Source organism: Musa acuminata, chromosome BXJ2-8 (genome assembly GCF_036884655.1).
Source record: "Musa acuminata AAA Group cultivar baxijiao chromosome BXJ2-8, Cavendish_Baxijiao_AAA, whole genome shotgun sequence".
Taxonomy (NCBI): Eukaryota; Viridiplantae; Streptophyta; class Magnoliopsida; order Zingiberales; family Musaceae; genus Musa; species Musa acuminata.
The window spans coordinates 42,229,619-42,253,041 of NC_088345.1; the positions used below are offsets into that span (position 1 = coordinate 42,229,619).

The 23,423-nt window shown below is 34.0% G+C and overlaps 2 protein-coding genes across 4 annotated transcripts; one reads left to right on the top strand and one right to left on the bottom strand.

Moving 5' to 3' along the window:
- Positions 1 to 643: 643 nt before the first annotated feature.
- On the bottom strand, positions 644 to 12,699 carry LOC103994733 (CMP-sialic acid transporter 4). 3 transcript variants are annotated; one of them, XM_009415160.3, is made up of 16 exons: positions 12,232 to 12,699; positions 11,729 to 11,935; positions 11,235 to 11,351; positions 9,513 to 9,569; positions 7,781 to 7,858; positions 7,606 to 7,650; positions 7,017 to 7,076; positions 6,616 to 6,738; positions 5,924 to 6,001; positions 5,693 to 5,762; positions 2,681 to 2,788; positions 2,440 to 2,573; positions 2,291 to 2,367; positions 1,764 to 1,812; positions 1,634 to 1,686; positions 644 to 1,074 (listed from the first exon to the last, which is right to left on the bottom strand). In XM_009415160.3, the coding sequence occupies exons 2-15, from the start codon at positions 11,897 to 11,899 to the stop codon at positions 1,636 to 1,638; spliced, it is 1,218 nt and encodes a 405-aa protein (XP_009413435.2). In that variant the 5' UTR covers positions 11,900 to 11,935; positions 12,232 to 12,699; the 3' UTR covers positions 644 to 1,074; positions 1,634 to 1,635. The 3 variants fall into 3 exon arrangements, with proteins under 3 accessions (XP_009413435.2, XP_009413434.2, XP_064977632.1); XM_009415159.3 differs by having other exon boundaries at positions 11,729 to 11,989; positions 12,232 to 12,698; XM_065121560.1 differs by lacking the exon at positions 11,235 to 11,351 and having other exon boundaries at positions 11,729 to 11,989.
- A 2,806-nt stretch (positions 12,700 to 15,505) lies between these two features.
- LOC135619490 (pentatricopeptide repeat-containing protein At1g62350-like) lies at positions 15,506 to 19,531 on the top strand. Its single transcript, XM_065121561.1, has 3 exons — positions 15,506 to 15,936; positions 16,426 to 16,812; positions 19,165 to 19,531. Exons 1-3 carry the CDS (start codon positions 15,610 to 15,612, stop codon positions 19,192 to 19,194), a joined length of 744 nt encoding a protein of 247 aa, XP_064977633.1. The 5' UTR covers positions 15,506 to 15,609; the 3' UTR covers positions 19,195 to 19,531.
- The last annotated feature ends 3,892 nt before the right edge of the window (positions 19,532 to 23,423 follow it).

The following is a 23,423-nucleotide window of genomic DNA, read 5'->3' on the forward strand; positions in this document are numbered from 1 at the left end:
TCACATAAATAAATTGTAACGTTTGTTAACTCAGACTCGATGAGAATAACTTATATATTACATTTTTTAAAATAAAAGATCCGAAAACCACTTGTGTAACACATGATTGATATCGTTAAATTTATACCAAATGGCATGATTACAGGTATTTTACACGATAATTAAATGACATGATTAATTAAATCACTAAACAATGACTCGTTTTATTAATAATGTGATGCTTACCTTATGCAAACTCATGCTTAGGGTTAAGAATTTGGCATTTTCCAGCATATTGAGCATAATATAGCAAAAATCATACTTAATTTTATTTTTATTTCTATATATATCCTTACATGAGAAATTAGGATAAACATAATGTGCATTTGATGCTTATGCATAGCACAGTTATTTATTTCCCCAATAGTTCATTTATTTATCTCAGTCAACCTTTACCAAGAGTATGAAACTTGGTTGTGAACAACAACAAAGGCAGAATTCATGTGTGATAATTCTATAGAACCAGACTTCTATTGAGCAACAAACACAAACTTGTCATTCATAGTGGCTCTAACTTTTCAATTATATTGAAGATTTTGCCGGTCCACCAATGGCAGAAGAAAAGAAAATAAATGTGAACAATAGCAGAAAACATAGGTATCCATACAAAAAGGAATAACAAATCGATTAAAAGAATAGGGAAACATGCATCCAAATTTTACACAAAAGAGCTGAGAATTTATATATATATATATATATATAAATTCCTAGTGATATAATACCACAAGATGAGAGACAAAATTTATGTAAATTGGTTGCTAGGGAAGTCTATTTCTTGGATCTTACGCAGACAAGCTGATGTTGGGATTTCACCTGTTCAATTTTCTTCATCTCATCATCCTCTGAATGCTCAAGCTGCTCTTGCTTCATTTGTTCATCATCTTGCCTATAAGAAGACCACAAGAAACAAGCTTGCCCGATACAGACCAAAAAGAGAAGAACTATTCTCTATCTTGTTTATGCTTTGCTGAGAATTATTATAACTAGCTGGTGGCTCATCCGTAGGTCAATAAAAAGGATCACTCCATAGTATACCTGTAGCAGAGATCCATTGCAAAGTAAGGATGCTGCAACTTTGATTGGTTCATAGTTTCATGTAGGTATCAACTTGATGATGGTTGCAAAATATAAATGCAAGTTGCTGTGAGCATAGCAACAGTAATCAGTAACACCTCACAGGGTTGTGAAAAGAGGAATAGAACGTAAATGTGCCGATGACCATGTGGTTACTAGAACACTATCTATCCAGAAGCAGATATATTTTGCTTGTTCCATTCAAGTATTATATAACACGCATACTAAACGCCTATAACAAGTCTCGGCTCCTACCCACCAACATATATCCCCAAAGACTTCCAGAAGTAGCTATTACATGGCTGCACATACTGGTCATGCATAAAACCATGCCTAAATACCAAAAGACCAGATTTCCTGAAAAGATCAATTTAATAAAAAAATTGGATCCTGGAAGAATGAGTAAAAATCTCTAAGAGACTAACAGAAATGTAAGAGATTCGATAGAAAGCATCTCAGTGGTTAGATAAAGCACTAAATTAAAATGTTTGCAAGAGTCAGAGTGAAGCCTTCGACATACCATCAAATGGGCAAAAGCGGTTGTCTCTCATCATGACCAGTGCGGTGGCTGACCTGAAAGAAAGCAACTGTGATGTGTAAGAATATATTAATTCAGTAACTAACAACTTATTGTACAGACAATTGTTTACATCTTCAGCAGCACCAGCAGCCATGTTTACGAAAGAAGTTTCCTTTGACCTGAAAACAGAGGCAACCGTATTATGAAATGAACTTAAAATGAATAAAGCATTTTGTAAACACAAAACAGTAACATCCAAAGATGTACATTCAATGTCCAAAATAACTTTCTGGGTAGAGTGTTTTTTTTTCACATGATAAGTGATGAGGATGGGATTTATTTTTTGAATCTTCAAAGTTTTATCAAGCTAAGTTAGCACCTTAAAAAAAAAATTATCAAATGAAGCTTCAAACCCTCACCTTTAGCAAGTGGGTCAAATTACATCACAAAGATCAATGTTTTAGATATGGAGGAGACCAACTTATTAATGCTATACACCAAGACCATTTCTGAACAGGGCATTCTTAACAGAAACATAACTATATAACAACCAAATTACTAAAAAGAATAAGTGGTGAATAGAATCCCTATTAAGTGGTACTGCTGTTAAGAAGAAAATAGTTCCACAAAAGAATCAAAATAAACAAAAGGGTGCACCTGGTATGTTGAGCTTCCATCACTTCCAATTTCCCAACTGGTGTCTCATCCTTGACTTTGGCCATGGGTGAGAAGAACTGATTGAAAAAGTGTCAGAGTTGTCGAGGAAATGAAAGGCTTAAATAATTTAAGATATGTTCAGCAAATACCTGGTGCATAGATATAAAGACTATGGAAATCCCCAAGATAAAGTTCATGGTCAATGCATGACCAAATAATGCAGCAGATGCTATGCCAGTAAAAATTGTGGCAACGGTAGATGAATACTTCTTCAAGATTGTGTCTACAAGCATCATTCATGTGAATAATTAAGACTAAAACAGCACAGAAGTAAAGGTGTCTAGCAGTGGGTAAGCAACAAAATCAAAGACAGCAAACATTCCAATTTACCAGCATATTTGAAAAAGAAGGACGAAAGTATGCCCTGTGCTGCATTGTTGCATATCAGAAACATCGTAGCCTTTGAGTGGCCTTCAAGGATATTGAAGCTACTAGGTCCTATCAAAGTTTTTAAAATGTGAAACAAAAGAATAATCAAAATATCTAGTAAAACGCATCATAAACAACGTACAGTATTAATATAACTCGAACCATATACATTTTTCCAAACAATTTTACAAATGTGCACCACAAATCCTTTGCAAATCCAGACAAAACAAACCATTAGGTGAAATGACATGAAATCACCAGACAAAACTTTATGATATGATTTATGTGCAATTGTATGCACGACTAACAAAATAAGCACATGCATATAAAAGATGATAACCTCTATGCCCGTCACTGAATTAGGAGAACTAGTTACACAAAAAAAAAATATAGGCATCTAACAGACACAAATCTGCATGTCTGGTATTCTGAACTAGAAGCATAATTAATAATAGCTAACAAAACAAAATACAAAAATCGAAGTCAACATAGTCATCTTCAGAGCATTTATTTGAATTTTCTGGATGTCAACAACTAAGGCCATTTGGACAGAGCAAAGCAAGATTTTTACTACAACTCCAAACAAAAGGTGTCATGCTTATCGAGATAGAGAAGTGTTGGCACTTGTTATGGTAAAGACCCTTCTCTGTGTTGGCATATTTAGAATTAAACTAGTTCGGGTAATACACCATGCACTGCAAATTTTCCCCGCTTTAGGAAACTTTTAGGCATAAGCATCACAAATATGCCAGGAAGAGATGCATTCGCTGTAGGGTATTAGAGGTTCAAGACCAAAGACAACGAAAGTATGGGAGGGTGGATCTCAGTTTATGAGATGGGCCAAATTAAGAACTCTAGTATCAAACATCAAATACCCAAAAATTGAGCCTTAATTTTGTAGATAATAATATTTTATTCATGGTTCAGATAAAAGAAAAACAAAGAATTGCAGCTTTTTACAGAAGAACAGCTGTTTAAAATATTTTATGGCTCAAGTATACAAAACTAAGAATTAATACAACTTTTATATCAGTTTCTTTTGACATCTTGATCATCATATATCGATTCTATGAACGATGCAAGGAACAATTTTTGGTGAAGGTTACCAATGAATTTTCTCACTACTGCTTGATGAATCAAAAGTGCCACTAAAACTGCACTTATCATATAGATGTGGTGGTGTAGTTGATTATCATGCTAATTTTTAATTTAATATAAACTATGAAGATGTGAGTTAGCCTAACTGATAAATATTTTCACCATTGCCCTCACCAGTTATCATTTGCAAAAAGAAAAAAAAATGTGTATCCCTTGAGTACTGTCTAAACGAAAACAAATAAAGAAAAAAATCAACGATTTCTCATCTTTCCCTTTTTTGGTCTCTTTTGATTCTTTTTAATATTTGTCCATATGCATAAACTCCCCTTTTGCTTTAGCATTATCATGTAAAGAAGCTAAAGGAACTCAAGCAAATCTAAAATCCACATTTAATTTCTTCAGTGGTTGATCTACTAAGCAGTAACATTAACAATTTGTTCACCTTCAGATTTTTTTTTTTTCTTTTTTAAATTTCTGCAACCGTGACCCCTTGGTTATTCAGAGTTTTAACATGTTCTATGTAAGCCTAGTAATGACTAAAACCAAATGATCTAAATATATTTGATATTAAAACTAAGAAAACCTTGACACAAAACATGTTGTAGATATTGATTTTATATTCCTAGTAAATCCACCATTAAAGTTGTCAATACTTATGGAAAACAATATTTTTAAAAGCGCTAGATGCCAAGGTCCCAAAACACCTGAGGTGCTAGGCGCCCACCAAAGCGAAGTGAGATGCTCCAGAATATTATAATTTAAAAAATATATATTACGATTGAAACCTATGCTAAACATGGTTCTACTGATGGAGACCTGTATTAAACAGTGTTTCCAATATGGTGCTAAACAGTTCTAACTCCTAACAAAGTAATAGTGCACCACCTTAATATGGTGCAACAAGTTAATCGAGATGAGAAAGAATAGATTAAGAAGAGAGTAACCAACAGCTATGGAGGAAGGCAGGGGAAGGAGAGGGTGGCGAACGAAGCTACGCAAGAGGGCGATGGCAGCGGAGGAAATTGTGGACGAAGGTGGCATTGGCGGAGGAAGTTGCGAACAAAGGCGGCAACAATGGAGGCAGCCGCGAATCAAGGCAACATCGAAAGAGAATGATGCAGACGAAGGCAACAGTGGAGGAAGCTGCGGATGAAGGTGGCGATGACCAAGGAAGTTGTGGATGAAAGCGACAATGATGAAGCTGCGGACGAAGATGACGACGGATGGAACTACGGACAAAGGCAATGGCGACGAACGTAGGGTTTCACTTCGAAGACAAACTGGGTTGGGCAGGGTGGAGGGAGGGGTTGTGTTAGGGCAGGTTAGTTGGTTCAATTGAACCAGGGCACAAACTTGAACCTATCTTCACTCAGGCGCTCCCCCAAGGTGCCTGGTGCTTGGGCACAAGCGAGCGCTTAGGCGATGCTTCATTGAAACACCTCACATGAAGGTTTTGTAAGGCGCTCGAGCAAGGCAAGAACCAAGCATGAATCCAGACCCATCTTCACTTGAGCACTCACCCGAGGTGCCTGACACCTAGGCTCAAGCGAGTGCCTGGTCGGCGCTTCATCGAAACACCTCACCCGACGGTTTTGCGAGGCACTCAAGCCTCATCTCGCCCGAGCACCTTTTGAAAACACTGATTGAAAAGATTCATTCTTGCTTGAAATTGGTAAATGGTATCGGATATGACCTGTAAAGTAATTTTATTTCAATATCAGAAATCATAAGACTATATTAGTGCAGTAACAACCAAAATAGGATCATCACAGGTAGATCAGCTCAAATTATGTAAACTGGTCAGAATTAGCATATCAACTATGTATAGCATAAATGTTCAGCATTACATATTAAACAAGAGTCAAAAATACACACCTTTAAAAATGACAGTTCCTATAATGCCCAAAAAGTTAAATATTGCACCATAACCATACAAAAATAAGTTCTGCAAAAAAAGTTAAATGTTAAACAAATATGGCCTTTATAAAAGCACATAATTATCGAAGATAAATTGGCAGATAGGGAGAAAACAAGTACAGAGACTTATTAAGCTATTCATTATTAATAGTGAGATTGGCAAAACCACATTCAATTATAAAGAGTCACCTGAAGGTAGATACTTGTCTCAAACTGGCTTTTTAATGCATATTCATTGTAGACGGAGGCCATTGATGGAACAGTAACCTGCAATGTTAAAATACCATGTGAGCATTTAAGACAGAACTATATAGTGTAAACTATACAAATAGAAATCTTCATACATCCAAGGCATCACTTAGCTAGCTACTTGTCCGATATACGTATATAAACCAAGTGTTCATTCAACACCTTGTTTCAAGAAAAGAAAGAAAAAATAACTTCTAGGTGGACTCTAGAAAAGAAGGTAGCACAAGAACATTGATAATCTTCGTGCATTTGTCAACCATCTAACACTTGATAGCCTATCCTAAAAGAGAATAGTATGATACACTAAAACTAAAATTCCACACTGGATAAAGTCTGGAATTTATCATGTACTCAAAAGTTTACATCAAAACTTCAATATTCCTGCGGATAAATAAGTTACCAACTTATATACATTTTAAAATTTTAAAGATAAGGATGTTCACCTAACAAAAGCATTTTAGTGATAACAGAAGATTTGGAGTAAGATCCAACATAATAACTCATCAAGTTAATTAGATAATTTTCCCAAAAAAATGGCCATCTAATTAGAGGAAACAATAAAAAAGTATTCAATGCAAAAACTAAAAGCAACAACAACAATTAAGAATATAAGTATAGATGATAAAACTTACAAAAACTAGTGTATACACATAAGCAATCATTGTAACAGGTAGACCCAGCGCTGTGGAACCCTCAGGCAATGACCGGAGCTGATTTACGCTTATCCCAATCAACAAAAGTGCAAGAGCCTCCCACTGCTCATCAACAAAAAAGAATAAGTGAAGAACTTAAAGGTCAATATAAAAATATTATCACCAGAATCAAGAATAATAAGGATCAACAATCTATATGACTTGCAGTTAGGCCCCGCCAGATCATCTCATATCAAGCACTTACTGTATTAGCATATCAAATTTCACATTTAAAACCCATTAAAAATTATAGGCATTTCTAATTCTCATCCATTAAAGTATAATAGTACATAATGCATTCATGCACATGAACGGCAAATCATTCGAGAGCCCAAACTTACTTGAATTATGGAAAATCGCCTTCGCATTATAATCTTTAAAAGGACTGCAATCACCAGAACCTTCAAGTGTGTAAATTGCACCACAATATCAGTGATTTTCTTTCAATATAAATTCATTTCTCAGCATCTTGTGAGAACAAGCCAAGCATAGAATAAAAGAGGACATGGTATATCATCAAAGCATAAAAAATATATATCTTCAAAGAATCTAGAATAGGATGGATATCAAGAGAATAAGCAAGGCTTTTATGGGCTGTCCACAACTGTCTATGCTTGACAAAAACCAGCTAGGAAAGCCAGATATAGCCATATATTCTTCTTTATAATGTAGTCAACAAACACTAAAGAGCCATGCATAATATATTCATGTCTGCTGACTCCATTTGCCAGCCAAAAGAAGGCCATTTTGTCATTGATAAAGCATATTTATGTTGGTTTCACCAACCAAAATCCGTTTATCAATTGGAAAATCATAGTATAATCATCATAACAGGAAAAAAGAACCTCTAAACAAAACTCCATGAGCATTTATCATTCCAGCAAAGAAACAACATCGAAATAAACCCAATCTTTATATAAAAAGCATTACCTTCAGGTTGCTCAACATTTTTACTGTTGCAGGATTGAAGTATAACTGCAATGAGAGAAAAATTGATGAATAGACAATCATAAGCATATTAATGGTCCAACCTCTCAACAGCTAAAGCAAAGAAACACAAACATGGGGTATAACTTTATCAGGATATCTGATGATAGATATATACCTGCATGATAAACTTTAGGTAGTTGTTGATTGCATATAGAAGTGCAGGAACAGCAAGAAGGACATTATTCCGAGCTGCCTGTAAAATGTTGGTATAACATCTAAATCAGATCATAGCATGAACACATAATGCAGAAAGACAAGTATTTGACAATAATCACAAAGGGAAAACAAATTAAAAAAAGAGAACAATAGATCATAAAGCAAGAATGGATAGGAAACTATCTTGAGTTTGCATCTTCCAGGGCAAGACATCAATCTTCTCAGATACTCTCAGCAAAACTGGAAATTTCAATTAAAGATAAACAGAAGAACTGAACCACATTCCTTGATTATAAACAACCAAAACACAAAGTTGAAGCAAGAAAGAAGTCACTTAACCTTCCCCACTTTTCATACTCTTGGTACTAAAACCAAGAGAGAGAACAAAGTATTTACATTGCAGATAAATTTTTTTTACATACAGTTTAATTGTAAGCATATAGGTTTCATTAATATGAAAAAAAAAAGGTTAATGCAGCCTTATCACTAGATTTCCATTCTTCCATAAACATCGTCTCCATTTATAACTTTTGATACCCAAACCAAAAAACATTAAAACAAAGAGCAGCCAATTCACAATTAAGGCAACAGATATGCTGTGTAAAAACTTGTGGAAAGATCAATGCAACTTTGTGATTCTAAGTTTATATTATTAGCCAATTTACAAATACAATTGATATATCAGAAAATGTTAAAAGTATTTAATATTTTCTCAGCTTATACCCATCTCCAATTTTTCACCCCTCCATACACAAATAGGTTAACAAAAAAACATCCTGATTCTTACTCACCCCACCATGTGGACCTATTCCATTCAATGGCATTTCTGTAATAGTATCTGGGGGCTACATGCAATCCAGAATACCTTTGCAGTAGTCGACCTCAAGAATTAAGGGCTCATATTGCATTCACATATAATTAAACGGTTAGACATGAATGTGTTTTGTAATGGTAGAAAGAAAGCATAAGGACAAGAAAAGGAGAGGAAAGATAATGACGAGTGCAAAAGATCGCCAGTGTGCATGCACTCAAATTTAGATTCATTAATGTTGAACATGATGTACACAGAAAGGAAACATCTTTTGTCAAACCTAAAATGTTGTCCTAGATAGGACCAGGTAAAATCTTTTCTTGACCTAATAAATAAACAATTCTCCTGTACAAATTAAGAGTAGGGTCGAATAATAACAGCACTCGAAGATGTGGTTTCTTCTAGGTTATGTGTAATCCACAAGTTCTTTTAATCCCCAAGTAAATGTTTACTAGATTCTAGAGCACTCCTGTCCACCTGACAAATACTATTGATCAAGAAATGCTTTGCTAAATGATATAAATTCAAATACAGTTTTGAATATGTTACAGACCTAAACACCCCAGAATAATTTCAAAATTATTGAGCTGTGTTACACTATAGAATTCTTTAGTTCTGCTGTTCTAGGGCAGTTAATTTTAAAGTTCGATACTACTAGAATGCTACATAAGCAAAGGATTCTTGTCTCTAAAAATCATCAGATAGGAAAGCAATGAAGGGAAAAAAATTTATCCACTATCATAACTAACTGCTAAACAATGAATATCAAGACAATGCCACAAATTTAGGAATGTTCAACTAAAGAAATGACCACAAGAAGAGTTCAAGAGACAGATTTGATGACCATGTCATCAATTTTGGGTATGCAGATATATTTTACCTGTACAAATGTGGAAACTGATAGAAGAGGCTTCTCTCCAACCTTCTGGTGTCTAGCCTGTCAAGTTACAATTGAAAACACATGACAAACCATCCTGACAGATGAGGTGCAACAACAGAGAAGAGCAAAATCCTACTGCATGTTTATATCAAATATCTAAAAACTATGATTATGGTAGAGTATATCTTACTTCATCAAAACAAAACATTATGGCAGAAAGAGAGCATGTTAAAAGCATTTGAAGAAAGGAATTTCATATTCACTATGACTAGCAGCAAGAAACCAAAAAATCAAACATCAGAAGATGAAAGAAAAAAATAGATTTATAACAACCAATGTTTATAATATGCAACTTCTTACATGATATAAGATAAGGAAAAAGGGACCAGCCACTGGAAAAACCTTGCTTTCTTTGTTTTTCCAACTGAGTCGACTACACATTTGACATGCTTCTGTGAAGCTGTGGATACATTTGATGATTTCAAGTCTGTTTAGCCCCCAATACTTAAACCTCTAAGCTCCCCCTTAATAGCAGAGTTGTGAACTCCAAAAGACATAAGGGCTGCTACCTTTGTAAACTGCATTTAATTGTAAATTACCATACCTAGTAGTTAAGATCGGACATTTGATATCTTGAACACAACTCAATATAATGAAAAACCAGCCCCAGTAAAGACCTATGTCACTTGGTTCTACAAGAATCACGTGTGGGTTATGACTTTCTTTTGGCTTCCACCGTAAGAAGAGATTATTAAAGTACCTTTAGGGATATTGGATGCAGAAAAAAATGTAGGCCTTAATTATTATTTTTGGTAAATGACTAGGTACATCTGCTGCTAGTACTTAAGTCAAATTCGGAAGTAACAAGGGATTCATTAAACCAGGTCAAAGGGAACCAGATGGCAAATATTATTACCAAATAAGAGACAACGTAGGAGCCAAAGATGGTCCTTTTAAGTAAATTAACTGATTTGAAGCTGGTCAATTTTTTTTCATATATGTTCTAACTGGACTCTTCAAGGTTTCTAAATGAAGTTTAAGTCTTCCATTTTATATATAACAAGTGAAAATTAAAGTATAAGCCAACAAAACTTGTTAAATGGTTATTAGCACACCAATGAATCTAGATTTAAATCACAGTGCACATCCTTCCTTTTATTCCATTATCATAATCATTCAAGCACTTGGAAATATCCAAAACTAGACTGTGCATGTGATATGCATGTGGAGAGAAAGCCAACTTATTCAAAAAGAGGTTGACTGTAAGGATTAACAAAGAAAAAATAGTCCTATTATGGTCAGTGCACAGTCCTAATCACATTCAAGGATGATGAAGCTACAGATCCATAGTCCTCGTCCTAAGGATCACGATAAAATAGTAGAGATATCCATCATCAAAATCATCCAAGCCCTTGGCATAGCAGTTCTGAAAATCCAATATGCTCAAATTTTAGATTTTGCAGATGTTATGACCAGCTGTTAGACTTGACATTGAACATCCTTCTTAAACTAGGAAACTTAGGTAATATTTAATTATTAAAGGCTAGTTGGCTAATAAAACCCCTGCATGTTAGTTGCGGAATGAGATCATGCAATGAGGGACTAACCCTCCTAAATTCCCCTCGAACTGGTAAGAGTATAAAATGGGGGATTCACAAGATCCATTGATCAAAAGTTCCCTGATAACTAAATTATAATAAGAAATGAGTTTACAATACAAACCTGGAACAATAACATAATGACAGCAAAGAGAACTTTTGCAACCTCTGTCAAAAAGTTCACACTGATGGGACTAAACTTGAACTTCCCATCCACCTTTGACATATAAACTAGTATAGGCTGCAAGGGATAAAAATATCTAGTCAAGCATTTTGTGAAACAGATCTATGTAGTGCCAATCATAATGTGTTCAATGCACCAAACCAGAAGCAATAGTAAAGTGCAATATTAACTGACACAAGCTAGCATATGCAATACAAGCATTAGCAATTTTGTATCATGCTCATGATTCGTTGGCAATTTACATATCTTGCAGAAGGCACAGTGCTGTAATTCATATATAGTTCCAATGGCAAAATGGTGATAGATAAACCACAATCAAAGTATTGTTTGTGTCTTTTAATGCAATACGAGGAATAAAATGAGAGCATACTGCTAGAGTATATCCAAAAGTAAAATGAATCTGAAGATTACAAAGACAAATCCATGTAAATTACCTGGAGACCGACCAAGATGCAATCACCCACAACAAGAAGAAAGTTGAGAGGACGAGTTTTGGATGAAACTCGAGTCCTATGCTTATCGTATGCCCTTGATACAGATCTTGGACTTGGTGAGACCAATTTGGAGTGACAGACGCTGCATTCTATCATCCCGTTCTGAAGCATCTCAAAGATCAATCTTGTCCAAACAATACTTGGCCACTACAAGTAATTCCACAGATTAAAGATGTTGTCGTGACAACAACAGCAGCAAACCTGATGTCATGAGAGCACATGATAACATCATTGAACATTATGGAAACACTAATGAATTCCACAAGTTGTACAAACTCAACAAAACAAAAGAATACCAATTCGAAAAGTGACCTTTATATTCGATCGAAACTGGTTATATTAAAGGGACACAGAGGACCAAACAGAATCGAATGGTGGATCTCATCGGCTATTCGTTTTGACGCCCAAGAAAAATCAAACCAAGAAGCCAGATCTAGACTCACCTATCTCAGCATCAGTCACATTCCTTCCGGAATCAAAGATCCCGATACCAGATCTACTCGATGGAGGCCGACCCGGAGCAAGATCCGACACACACCGCCTTCAGATTGCGGCGGGATCGCAAGGTCGGATGCCTTCTTGACGGGATCCCGATGTCGGTAGGGTTCTGGAGATCCAGATCCAAGGTACGCGGGGAGAGAGGAAGAAGGGCGAAGGGGATGACGAGGAAGGCGAGAGGGGCGAACGGGGGAAGAAGCGGGGAGGAGGTTTCGATTCCATTCCACGACCTATAGTGGCACAAGACAAAACGACACCCCCGTAGACACACCAGTTAGCGGGGCCCGCCCGACAGGGTACTCTTCCCAATCAATGTGCGGGTATCGGATCGGGAAACGGGCCCGCGTAGTAGGAAGGGAGTTGGGTGATCCGTCTCTTTTGCTTGGGACTCACCGCAGTCTTATTTCCTCGCTTTTTTTTGGCCGTACGCTACGAAGCTGAGCGCTTCCGCTCTTTATAGGCGGCCTTTTACATGCGCAGACAAGGAAGCAGAATTTGGATCTCGAGTGGCGATCGGATACGCCAATAGTTACGAGAGACTGTGATGACGGATGAGGGCTTAAAGGTAATATTTATGAGTTTGAGTTAAATAGTCATCTGATATTAATTTAATTCAAAATTTTAAATGGTTGATCAAATCCAGTATATATTATGAGATGATTCTTTCGATCCTTGAGAACATGAAACTATCCTTATTGATTTTTTTCATCTCACATATTTAATATATTTTTATATATTTATATTTAATTTTTTTTATATTATAGAATGGTCACTCAGTTTATTCTTCGAGTTGTCAAATCCTAATTTGATGAGACAAAACCAATGTAACTTTGCTAACCAAGTAGACCTAATCATGCTTTCGGAACTGATTTCAATTTCTAAATTTTAAAAACTGAAACCAAACTAATTATCGTATCTTTTTTTTATATTTTATTTTTTTTAAATAAAAATATTTTTTTAAAAATAAAAAAAAATTAAAAAAAAATTAATTACAAACCATCAATTAAATCAGAATCAAAACCATAATCGAATCAACTATGTTCAGTTTTGATTTAATTTAAAATTGATTAATCACCTAATTATTTAAGCTTAGGATAGTAGCCTACGAGGTTACTATGGAGCCATCTTCACTCAAATTTATTATTCTCCTATCTTTGTCCTTGAATGTTTCCGTCCATCATCATCAACCTTTCGTCACCTTAGTGAAGGGGGCTATGAACGAATGTGAAAGCACATGATCCTCTTGACATAAGAAGATGGAAGGGGAAAGCAAAAGCGATAGTCACTGATACGTGAAGACAATGAGATAAAGACAAAAGCAAATATAAAAAAAGTAAAAAAAAATAAAAAAGTGAAGATCGAGTCTTATAGTCTTCTATGCTAAGATGATAACAATAATGATGGGTGATAGGGTGAGAACAATGGAACGAAGTTGAAAGCAAAGGCAATGGGATAGAGGTGACAATCGACGGGATAAATACAGGAGATAAGTAATATTATATTAAAACAAAAAAAGGTATTTTAGAAGAATTTTGAAAAAAATAATTAGGAATTCTCTCAAAATAAAAAGGTTTTATTCCAAAATTACCCTTTCTTTAATATTTTAGGCAGTTATGTTTATACAAGTCAGACTTAACACTTGGGCAAATTTTGTAGTACTCTGGCAGAATTAAACGAGATCTCTATATTAATTTCGACATGCAATGTGTTATTTTTATCTTATTAAACTGCTGCAGGATACAGTGTGATCTTTTTCAAATGCAAAGTTAATTGTACTAATAGCTGTAAATCGATAGAAGACTCATGTGGAGAGAGTTAGAACACAAAGAAAGAAAAAACACGAGTATTAGAGGCTGCTTTTTATAGTCGGAATCATTAATCATATGCCAATATGGATCATATATTTTTTATTATTTTATAATTTAAAGAATATTAAGTTTCCATTTGTGCTGACATTGTGAATCTGGTTTGCACATTTTTGTCTTATCCATCCATCATTAATGTTTCACTTTGATTATTGAGACTAATTACATATTTATTTATTTATTATAACTAATTAATTTTAATATTTTAATTTTTATATATTCAAAAGTTACATTGAGATCCCTATATTATTCTTATGTTTTCTCCTGTTATCAATTTTATTGACGAAAAGGTCGCACATGATCAATTGTAAACCGAAATGAGACAAAATCATCATATATTTAATGATAAATTATACAATATTTTCAACGATAAAATTGATGACTTAAGAAAAAAAATATTATAATAATCCTAATATAATTTTTGAAAGTATACAGATTCAAATACTAAAGATAACTAAAGAGATAATATATAATTAGCTCTAATTATTATGAATTCTTCTATATCCAATTGCTGTTGATTGATTAGTATAAACATCTACATCAGGGGTAAAAAATGAAAAAGATGACATAAAGAATATTGTCACGTTGAATATAATTAAAATAGTTGAATATTAAATATGATGTTCATGAATTTTTAAATCTTTTTTAAGGTATAATATAATTATATTAAAATATTTTAAAAATTATATTTGTGTATATATATATATATATATATATATGTGTGTGTGTATATATATATATATACATATATATATATATGTGTATATATATATATATATATGTATATATATATATATATGTGTGTATATATATATATGTGTATATATATATATATATGTATATATATATATATACACACATATATATATATATGCATACATATATATATATATATGCATACATACACACACACACACACTCACACACACACACACACACATATATATATATATATATATATATATATATATATTTATATACATATATATATTTATTTATATATATTTATATCCATATATATATATTTATATACATATATATATACATGTATATATATATATATATACATATATATATATATATATGTAGATACATATATGTATATATATACACATACATGCATGTGTATATATATATACATGTATATACATATACATGTATATACATATATATACATATACATATACATATGTATATGTATATATGTATGTATATATATGTATATGTATATATATATATGTATATATATATATATATATGTATATATATATATATGTATATATATATGTATATATATACATATATATATACATATAAGATGCTGAGAGCATTTGGTTGAATATTCCACGTCACAAAATCCGAACCGCGTGTAAAGACACCCTACTTTATTTGGACATCGGCTCCGACGGCCTATGCGACATTTCCTCGAACGCTGTTCGTGCGTAGTCTTCGTCGTCCATGGCGTCCTCGTCGACGGGCTCTGCCCTCCAGTTCCGGAATCTACGACCGCTACTGGCTTTGGAAAGAGGAAGCCCTACGAGCCTTCGAGGGCCTTCAAGGATCCGCTGTGGGCTGCGGGGCGAGAGGAAGCCGCTGTGGAGAGGGAGAGTGATGTCCACGGAGGCGATCCAGGCCGTCCAGGCCCTCAAGCTCGCCAATTCCTCCTCCTCGTCTCGCCGGATCGAAGGCGTCCTCGATGCTCGCGTCGGGAGGCTCCTGAAGGCCGATCAGATTGCGGTGCTCGCGGAGCTCCGGCGGCAGAACGAATGGCAACTTGCCCTACAGGTGTTCGTCCGATGCTTTAATTCTCTCAAAAGCTTTGGTTTATGGGCTACATCTGACCCGTGTTCTGGCATATTCATGCTTAACTGGAAAAGAACTTACCTTTTTTTCACATTTAGAGCATCTAAAGCTGTTCGCTACAATCTAATGACGGCATCTCTGCGCTTTCAACTTCATTTTTCACTCTAAAGAAACCCAAACACCTAAGAGAATCATTGTAATCAAGTTCCTTTTCCCGCTTTTGAGCTCTGATTAGGGCAATATCAGTGGTTATGTTGTTATAAATCTGGAGTAGCTATATAGTCTTTGAATTGCTGCAGCTAATAACATCTATAATTCTTTGACAGGTTGGACTGCTTTTAAGATTGTTGTTGTTTATCTCATTGTTATTGATGCATCCCATCAATTGGTTTATTTGTTTATAAATACCCAGACTTTTCATTTTTCTTTCTTTCATGCATTCTACTCTTTGATATGAGGTCAGGATTACAGGTTTTTGCATTTATTCGAAAGGAGGTGTGGTATAAACCAGAGCTGTCACTATATAGTGATATGATATTCATGTTGGGAAAGAACAAGCTGATTGGACTTGCTGAAGAACTATTCTCTGAGTTACAGAAAGAGGGATTGCAACCTGACACTCGAGCCTACACTGAAATGATAGGAGTCTTTTTGCAAGTTGATATGGTGGAGAAAGCAATGGATGTATACAAATCCATGAAGGAATTGGGCTGCAGTCCTGATAAGTTGACACTGACCATTTTAATTAGGAATCTTGAAAAGGTTGGACTGGAAGATCTGGCCTCTGATGTAAGGAAGGACTGTGCTGAATATATGGATTTTCCTGAGAAGTTCTTAAAAGACGTCGACAAAAAATTTGTGAGTACATGTCCACTTAATTTGAAGTAAAATGAAAATTGTGTTTATGTTTTTTTTTTTTTTTTTCCTTTCTCGTGGTATTAATTCCTCAATCAGTCACTTATTATGGAAAAGAGAAGGAGCATAAAAACAAAAGACCAATGTGAAAAATTCTTCTAGGGATTAGCGGCAACACTTCTTGTGTAATTGTGAGAGGGATTTATGTCCACTGTGTTAAGATGCCATGGTAGTCCAATTTGGCAAGTTTGTTATTTTTTAAAAAGCCCTCCAAAACTGTATAACAACAACAACAATGATGACGACGACAAAGACGTAAAGTCCCAACCCCTTCAAAACTATACAATGGAGCAAAAAGATAAACATCTCCATTGGAAATTAATCTCCGTCTATCTGTTGTGGTTAGCTAAGCTGGTTACAGAGTAAGTTTCAAAATGAGTGTTGCTCTTATTTATTCTGACTCATGTAAGTTTCTCGAAGGAAGCTCCTTCAGTAAATATCTAATGGAAGGTTTCTAATATAAAGCATGTATGAGAAATTTTTAGTAGGCATGTGAGGAATTGTCATTATACCCATTATGATGCATCTGTTTATTTTGGTTTTATAAATTGGTTAGATTAAATGGATCTTAATGGTTTATGATGAAATAATACTTTGTTCTACTGTAGGATTAAATTTTTATTCATAATTTTGTGTAGTTTGTTATCGTTACTGCAAGCTTATTGTGTTTATTTAATATAAACAACACTTCAGAGAGTCTGGAGTTATTTGATACTGTTTTATTTTTTATTTTCTTTTTCTGTATTGTTCAAGAAAGAGGAAAATTTCCAAGCTATAAGGCAATGCAATAAGAGACCATTTGATAAATATCCTAATGATCAACGTCATTGGCTTTGGCCATGGGTAGCCATAGCCTTTAGGTAGTAGGTTGTGGACATTTTGAAAAAAGATGAGTGGATTCTGTGTCTCATTAAGTATTATGTTCTCTGAAAAGAAAGGAGAAAATATTGTAGAACAGAAAGGCACCTAGAACAATTTCAGTGGATTACAAATTCTCCAACCCAGCCTGACGTGGGTTGGTTCCTTAAATATTTTGTGGACCTACCCAAATCACACTAGAATTAAAATCATAGTAAAAGAACAATATGAATCAGTAGTATATTACAATGGATATATTTTAAATCCGGAATGTCCCCATTAAAAACAGGCATATTTATATGTTAGAAAAGAATCCAATATGGAGGACTCTCAAAGGAATGATTACTACCTGTAGTTTTTTGCCAATTCAAACTCTTCTTCAACGTTTGTTGCCACTGAAGAATTTTTAACTGAAACAGAAAAGAGAAAAAGCAGCATATTTATTTCATAAGGATATATTAGTTCATTTCATTCAGCTGTTAGTATAGTATCAAATTTATGTAAGAGTTGCACCTGGATCACTTGTCATGGAAAAGGGTGAAATCGATGATATCTCAGTTCTTTCCATTGAAATGATTCACTGACACTGTGAGGCAAAATTTGCCCTTTAACTACATGTTATAACGGTAGATACCATGACATTCCGCTAACCATCGGGTAAACATGTTAAAAATTTTCTGGTATGTGGTTACTGTATCAGTCCTTATTTAGATCCTCCATGAAACTGGAAGCAATTTACCAAGGTGTCTCTTGCGGGGATATGGTTCTTACCTCCCTGTCTTTAGACAATATGATATATTGGCTGTTTGTTTGTAAGAACTTATATAATTAATTTTACTTCAGTACTGACATGAGCATATTGGAATATTCAGCACCTTGCCTGTACTTGAGAAGCATCAAATTCAGTAAAAAGATGGAAGTTTGCTTTTCATTTTTTGGGTGACAACTCATAATTGATTATTACTGCTAGCAACATGAATGGTAGCCACTGAGTTAAATAAGTATTGGCAGTTTGTTACGTGTAACCAACATCTGCATAAACTAGTATAGTATATTTGATAAGGTAGAGCCAAGCAGCTATTATATTTTTTATGACAGCTATAGTTTTTAGTCTGTTCTTGAACAGACTGTTCATAGTTCTGTCAATAGTTTAGGCCTGCCAATCCTGGAGTACCTTGTTTTAGTTATCTCTAATAATTACTAGTTGTAACCTTTGTTTTGGCATTTAAGTTTGCATCTGCATGTTAAGAAGGTCTGCAAGTAACTACCGGGTGCACAAATTTTTTTTTTTTTTCTAATGTAGATGAATGAGAGTAACGTCACTCTCAGGCAACTATAGTGACAGAACTATGATTTAGTTGGGGAACATCTTTTTATCACAAAGTGTAGTACTGCTATTAAAAATTATTTACTCATTTCTCTCTTTTACTTTTTCAGCCAAAAAGGAGGTCACTCAAACTTGTCTGAAAAGCCTTGTAAATCTGTCACCTGAGATTACTTTTGGAGTATTGACAAAGCCAATATGAGGACAATAACTTTGTTCAATCAGTACAATTTGTTGGCAAGAAAAGGTTGTCCGAAACCATCCTTTTCTATAGTATGCATGTGAAGCATGGACTACATCAGCGGTACCTGGTTTGTCTCTTATGATCTACATTGCTAGTATAAACGACGATCAATTTCGGTCTAAATTTTTTGAATGTCGCTGATCTAGAACAGCATGGTGTTGTCATAATATTGTAATATCAGATACTCTTTTACCGAAGCACACATCTTCTTCAATGAGTTGATGATACTTCTTTCAGGTGTAGGTTACACTGTTTATAATATAATTTTTCAGCAGTCAATCAAAAGTTCTGAAGTTGGTTGTGCTTTTATGTGCTGTGGAAGTACCTGGTTGAGGTGCTATTGCCTATGACCTAATTTAAATTACATGTGACCTCCCCCCCCCCAAGTGAAATTGTTTATATTGTTGACACAGGTCAAAACACAAGTCAAAATCTAAAGTAGTATACAATACCCCACTGTCAAGAAGACTGATCTGTTCATGACTCACCCCTAATGAACTGTTGTTTAGATATGCTCTTCATAAAGTTAATCACACCCTTTTATGTTATCAAAACACTGCCAGATATGACTAGTTTAAGAGAGTGTTTATTTAACATTTCATGACTAGTGTCATAATATCATTCTGAATTTTTAGGACAAGTATTTTGAGTTTCTTAAGCTGTTCAATCAGCCGTTTCTGAGTATAAAAAATCAATCCCTTTTTGCAATCTAATTCTATTATCACTTTTGCTGAAGCTGCTGCACTGGAGATGTCATCAACTGTTGTTGCTACTGTTGTCATCATGTTCAAGAACCATGCTAATTGTGGTTGTTGGAAGACATCAACTCATCTTTTAGTCCCTCATGAATTGTAACCCACTCAATCTCCTTGATCCATTTCCAGTAATAATAGAATGATTCAATGCATAGCACTTATTGTATCAAACCTAACTCACCCATATCAGATTACAATGAAGAGCTGTAGCTATATATCAATCTATCATTGCTTGCTTATGATATTGCAAATTCCTATTAGCTTCTCTCTCTTATTTTCCTATCCAACGAATTGATCAACCAAGGAACAAGAAAATTTATCTGATTCATTATATTCGAATAAATTACACTAGAATAGATGGTTCAACTATCTCATTAACTTTATTGAGCTTAAATTAATTTTTCAAAATATTTTTGAAAAAATTAAGTCATCTCTCTTTTGATGCAAGATTTTGACATGGATCAGCATATCATAAGAATCTAATACAACATGATGCATATACAACTTAGCCCAATGATAATTCTATAGACACATCACATCTATAAATATTTTTTTTCTATGATAATTCTATACCATGATGTGTCATCTAATCCTATCTATAAATAATTTTTTTTTCTACTTGAATCTCTCATCTTGTCAAATATATGATTGTTATTGTTCAAGTTTTACGGGATAATTAATTTATCGAGTCTATATTACAAGTCAATAGGTTAGAAAATGCACAAATTATACACTTGTATCAACAGCATTGCTATGACACAAATTCTACTCGCCACCTAACCAAAATAATGAGGAGGGTGATCGGAAGCAATGGAGGGAGAAAGGGTACATACACTACATGATTAGGCGAGGCAGGCCGAAAGCTGCACGCCAGGTGTTCGACCATCATTCCGTTCATTGAAGCTTCTCCACCCAGCACACCATGTTGGTGACACCTTCGCCGTGCAGCTCCGCCAGGCCTGTGGTGTGTTGGGGAGATGGCGATCTGTCTCGCTATCCGTGGACAGACACGGGATGCATGTTGAAGCACCACTTCACGTGATAGCATTCCTTCTTTGGAGGGCGTATCCCGAGGATGGAGAAGGTGAGAAGAACACTTAGCGGCCAACACACAATCGGAGTTTTCTATCCAAGCAACTGCAAACTAGTGTAATATTTGTTGAGCGATCTGTTATACAATTTAAAGTAAAGTTTGCAATATCAAAGAAAGATACAGTTTAGTACTAATAGTATAGATATACAGATCAAGATAAATCAGATATATATATATATATATATATATATATATATATATATATATATATATATATATATATATAACATAATTATGTGACAAGTAAAATTTTAATTTAATTTTTTTTAACTCGATAACTATCGATATAATGAGTGTCGATACATTGGTGTAGATTGATGTGATATTGATACGGTATATCAAATTGTAAACCCCCAATTAATAAATTATAGGTTTGAGTATATTAAAAAAATATATATAATTTAATATGATGAAAGTAATTTAACTTAGAAAGATAGATATAAATAAAATGTAAAATTACTGAAAAATAAAGATAGGTTGCAACAAAACATTGAGATTCAATTTTTGATGCGCTATCCATATATCATAAATTTTGATTTTTTTTCATATATTAATAAAAATTATGGAGCATTTTTTTTTGCTTTGATATCAAACTAAATTTCAATCAACACCAATTCATTAAAAAAGATATTCAATTTTGATATTTCTTCTCCTCCTCCTATATTGACTATTAGCTTTGAAGGAGTTAGGTATGAATTGATAAAGACTTATTGTCGATATAAATAAAAATGATGAAATCGAATCTTGTCTTTACCATTTACAATTTTTTTTTATTTATATCATCAGACAATGTTAGGATTAGTAGAGAACATGAACTATGATAATAGTATGGAATTCCCAAATCCTTAAAAGAAATACTAGAAACAATCAATCACCTGTGCTGAGCCAGCATCTGCAACACAAAGGTACAAAATGCATCATAATGGTTACAAAAGCACTCAGGAGAGTCCAAACCCAGACATATTCTATGGCTTTGTGGTACACCCACTCTTGATGATTTTTCTGCAACAACATGTTGCTTTCTTCACCTTACTCCAATGGATGCAGTGCTGTGATCGAACACGAACATCATTGATGTCGAGTAAGCCTCAATAATGTGACCAACCCACCTCTGGAAATTTACTCTCTCTCTCTCTCTCTCTCTCTCTCTCTCTCTGAGGTCCACAAAAGACATTGAATGAACACTGTCTTCTCTTTCTCTCTGATACCCACAAAAGACCTTGAATGAATATTGTTTTCTTTATCTTCTGCTGGAGCCATGCCACAAAGCTCTCTCTCTCTCTCTCTCTCTCTCTCTCTCTCATTAAATATAGCTCACTAACAACATTAGGCCAACTTCTTAATGACATTTTGGGTCTATAAATAACATCACCAATTTTGTGAATGCAACTCTTCAAGTTTTGTGTGGTTGCTTCATGCTATCATTAACTACTGAGTAAATATCCTTCCTATTGTATATACAAGTTTTTTTTTGCCCGAGAATCTTAATCAGAAAGCTCATAGCTTAATCGGGAGAATTAAGATTTTTTTAGTTTAATTATATTTTTATTAAAATAAATAATTTTTTTGTTTACTAGATAACTTATTATTCTAGAACTAATATCGTATAACATGATGATTAACTAAGCGATGATTATAACATGAAGACGAAGATAATATATAGAACTATTTATAATATATAAGAAATAGAAAGAGAAGACGAAATCATGAAATAAAAAAAGAAAAAAAAAACAAATGACTTGTTTAATTATTTGCAGCCTTAATGCCAAAAACACAAGCTATCAGAATTTGTATAAAGACTAATATAATTGATCAGAATTTTTCCTGTTGACCCTAATTTACGAAAATTCTTTTGATACATAAGTATTATATTAAAACACATATTGTGATGAGCTGCTTTGGCCGTAAAATTAACATCAGTAAAAATTACTAATATGCTTCAATTATATGATTAACCACTAAATAAATAAAAATAAATCTAGTTAACGATGAGAGGATTAATATATGTAATTAAAAAAAAAAATTCAATCTATCATTCGATTCCTCGGGTTGTAACGGAGCAATCTTATCATTGTATAATACGTGATAAAAAAAGTTGAAACAAATTAGATCGATAATTCTTTTGTGTTAAGGTGCCAACGATTGATACAACTCACATAATAAAAATAACAATGAAATATTAAAATATATTAATTATTTGGAAAATGCATCTTAGATTACAAATTTAGTATCTCACAACCCCTCGTACTTGAGATGTAATGACCTAAAGAAAACATAAAG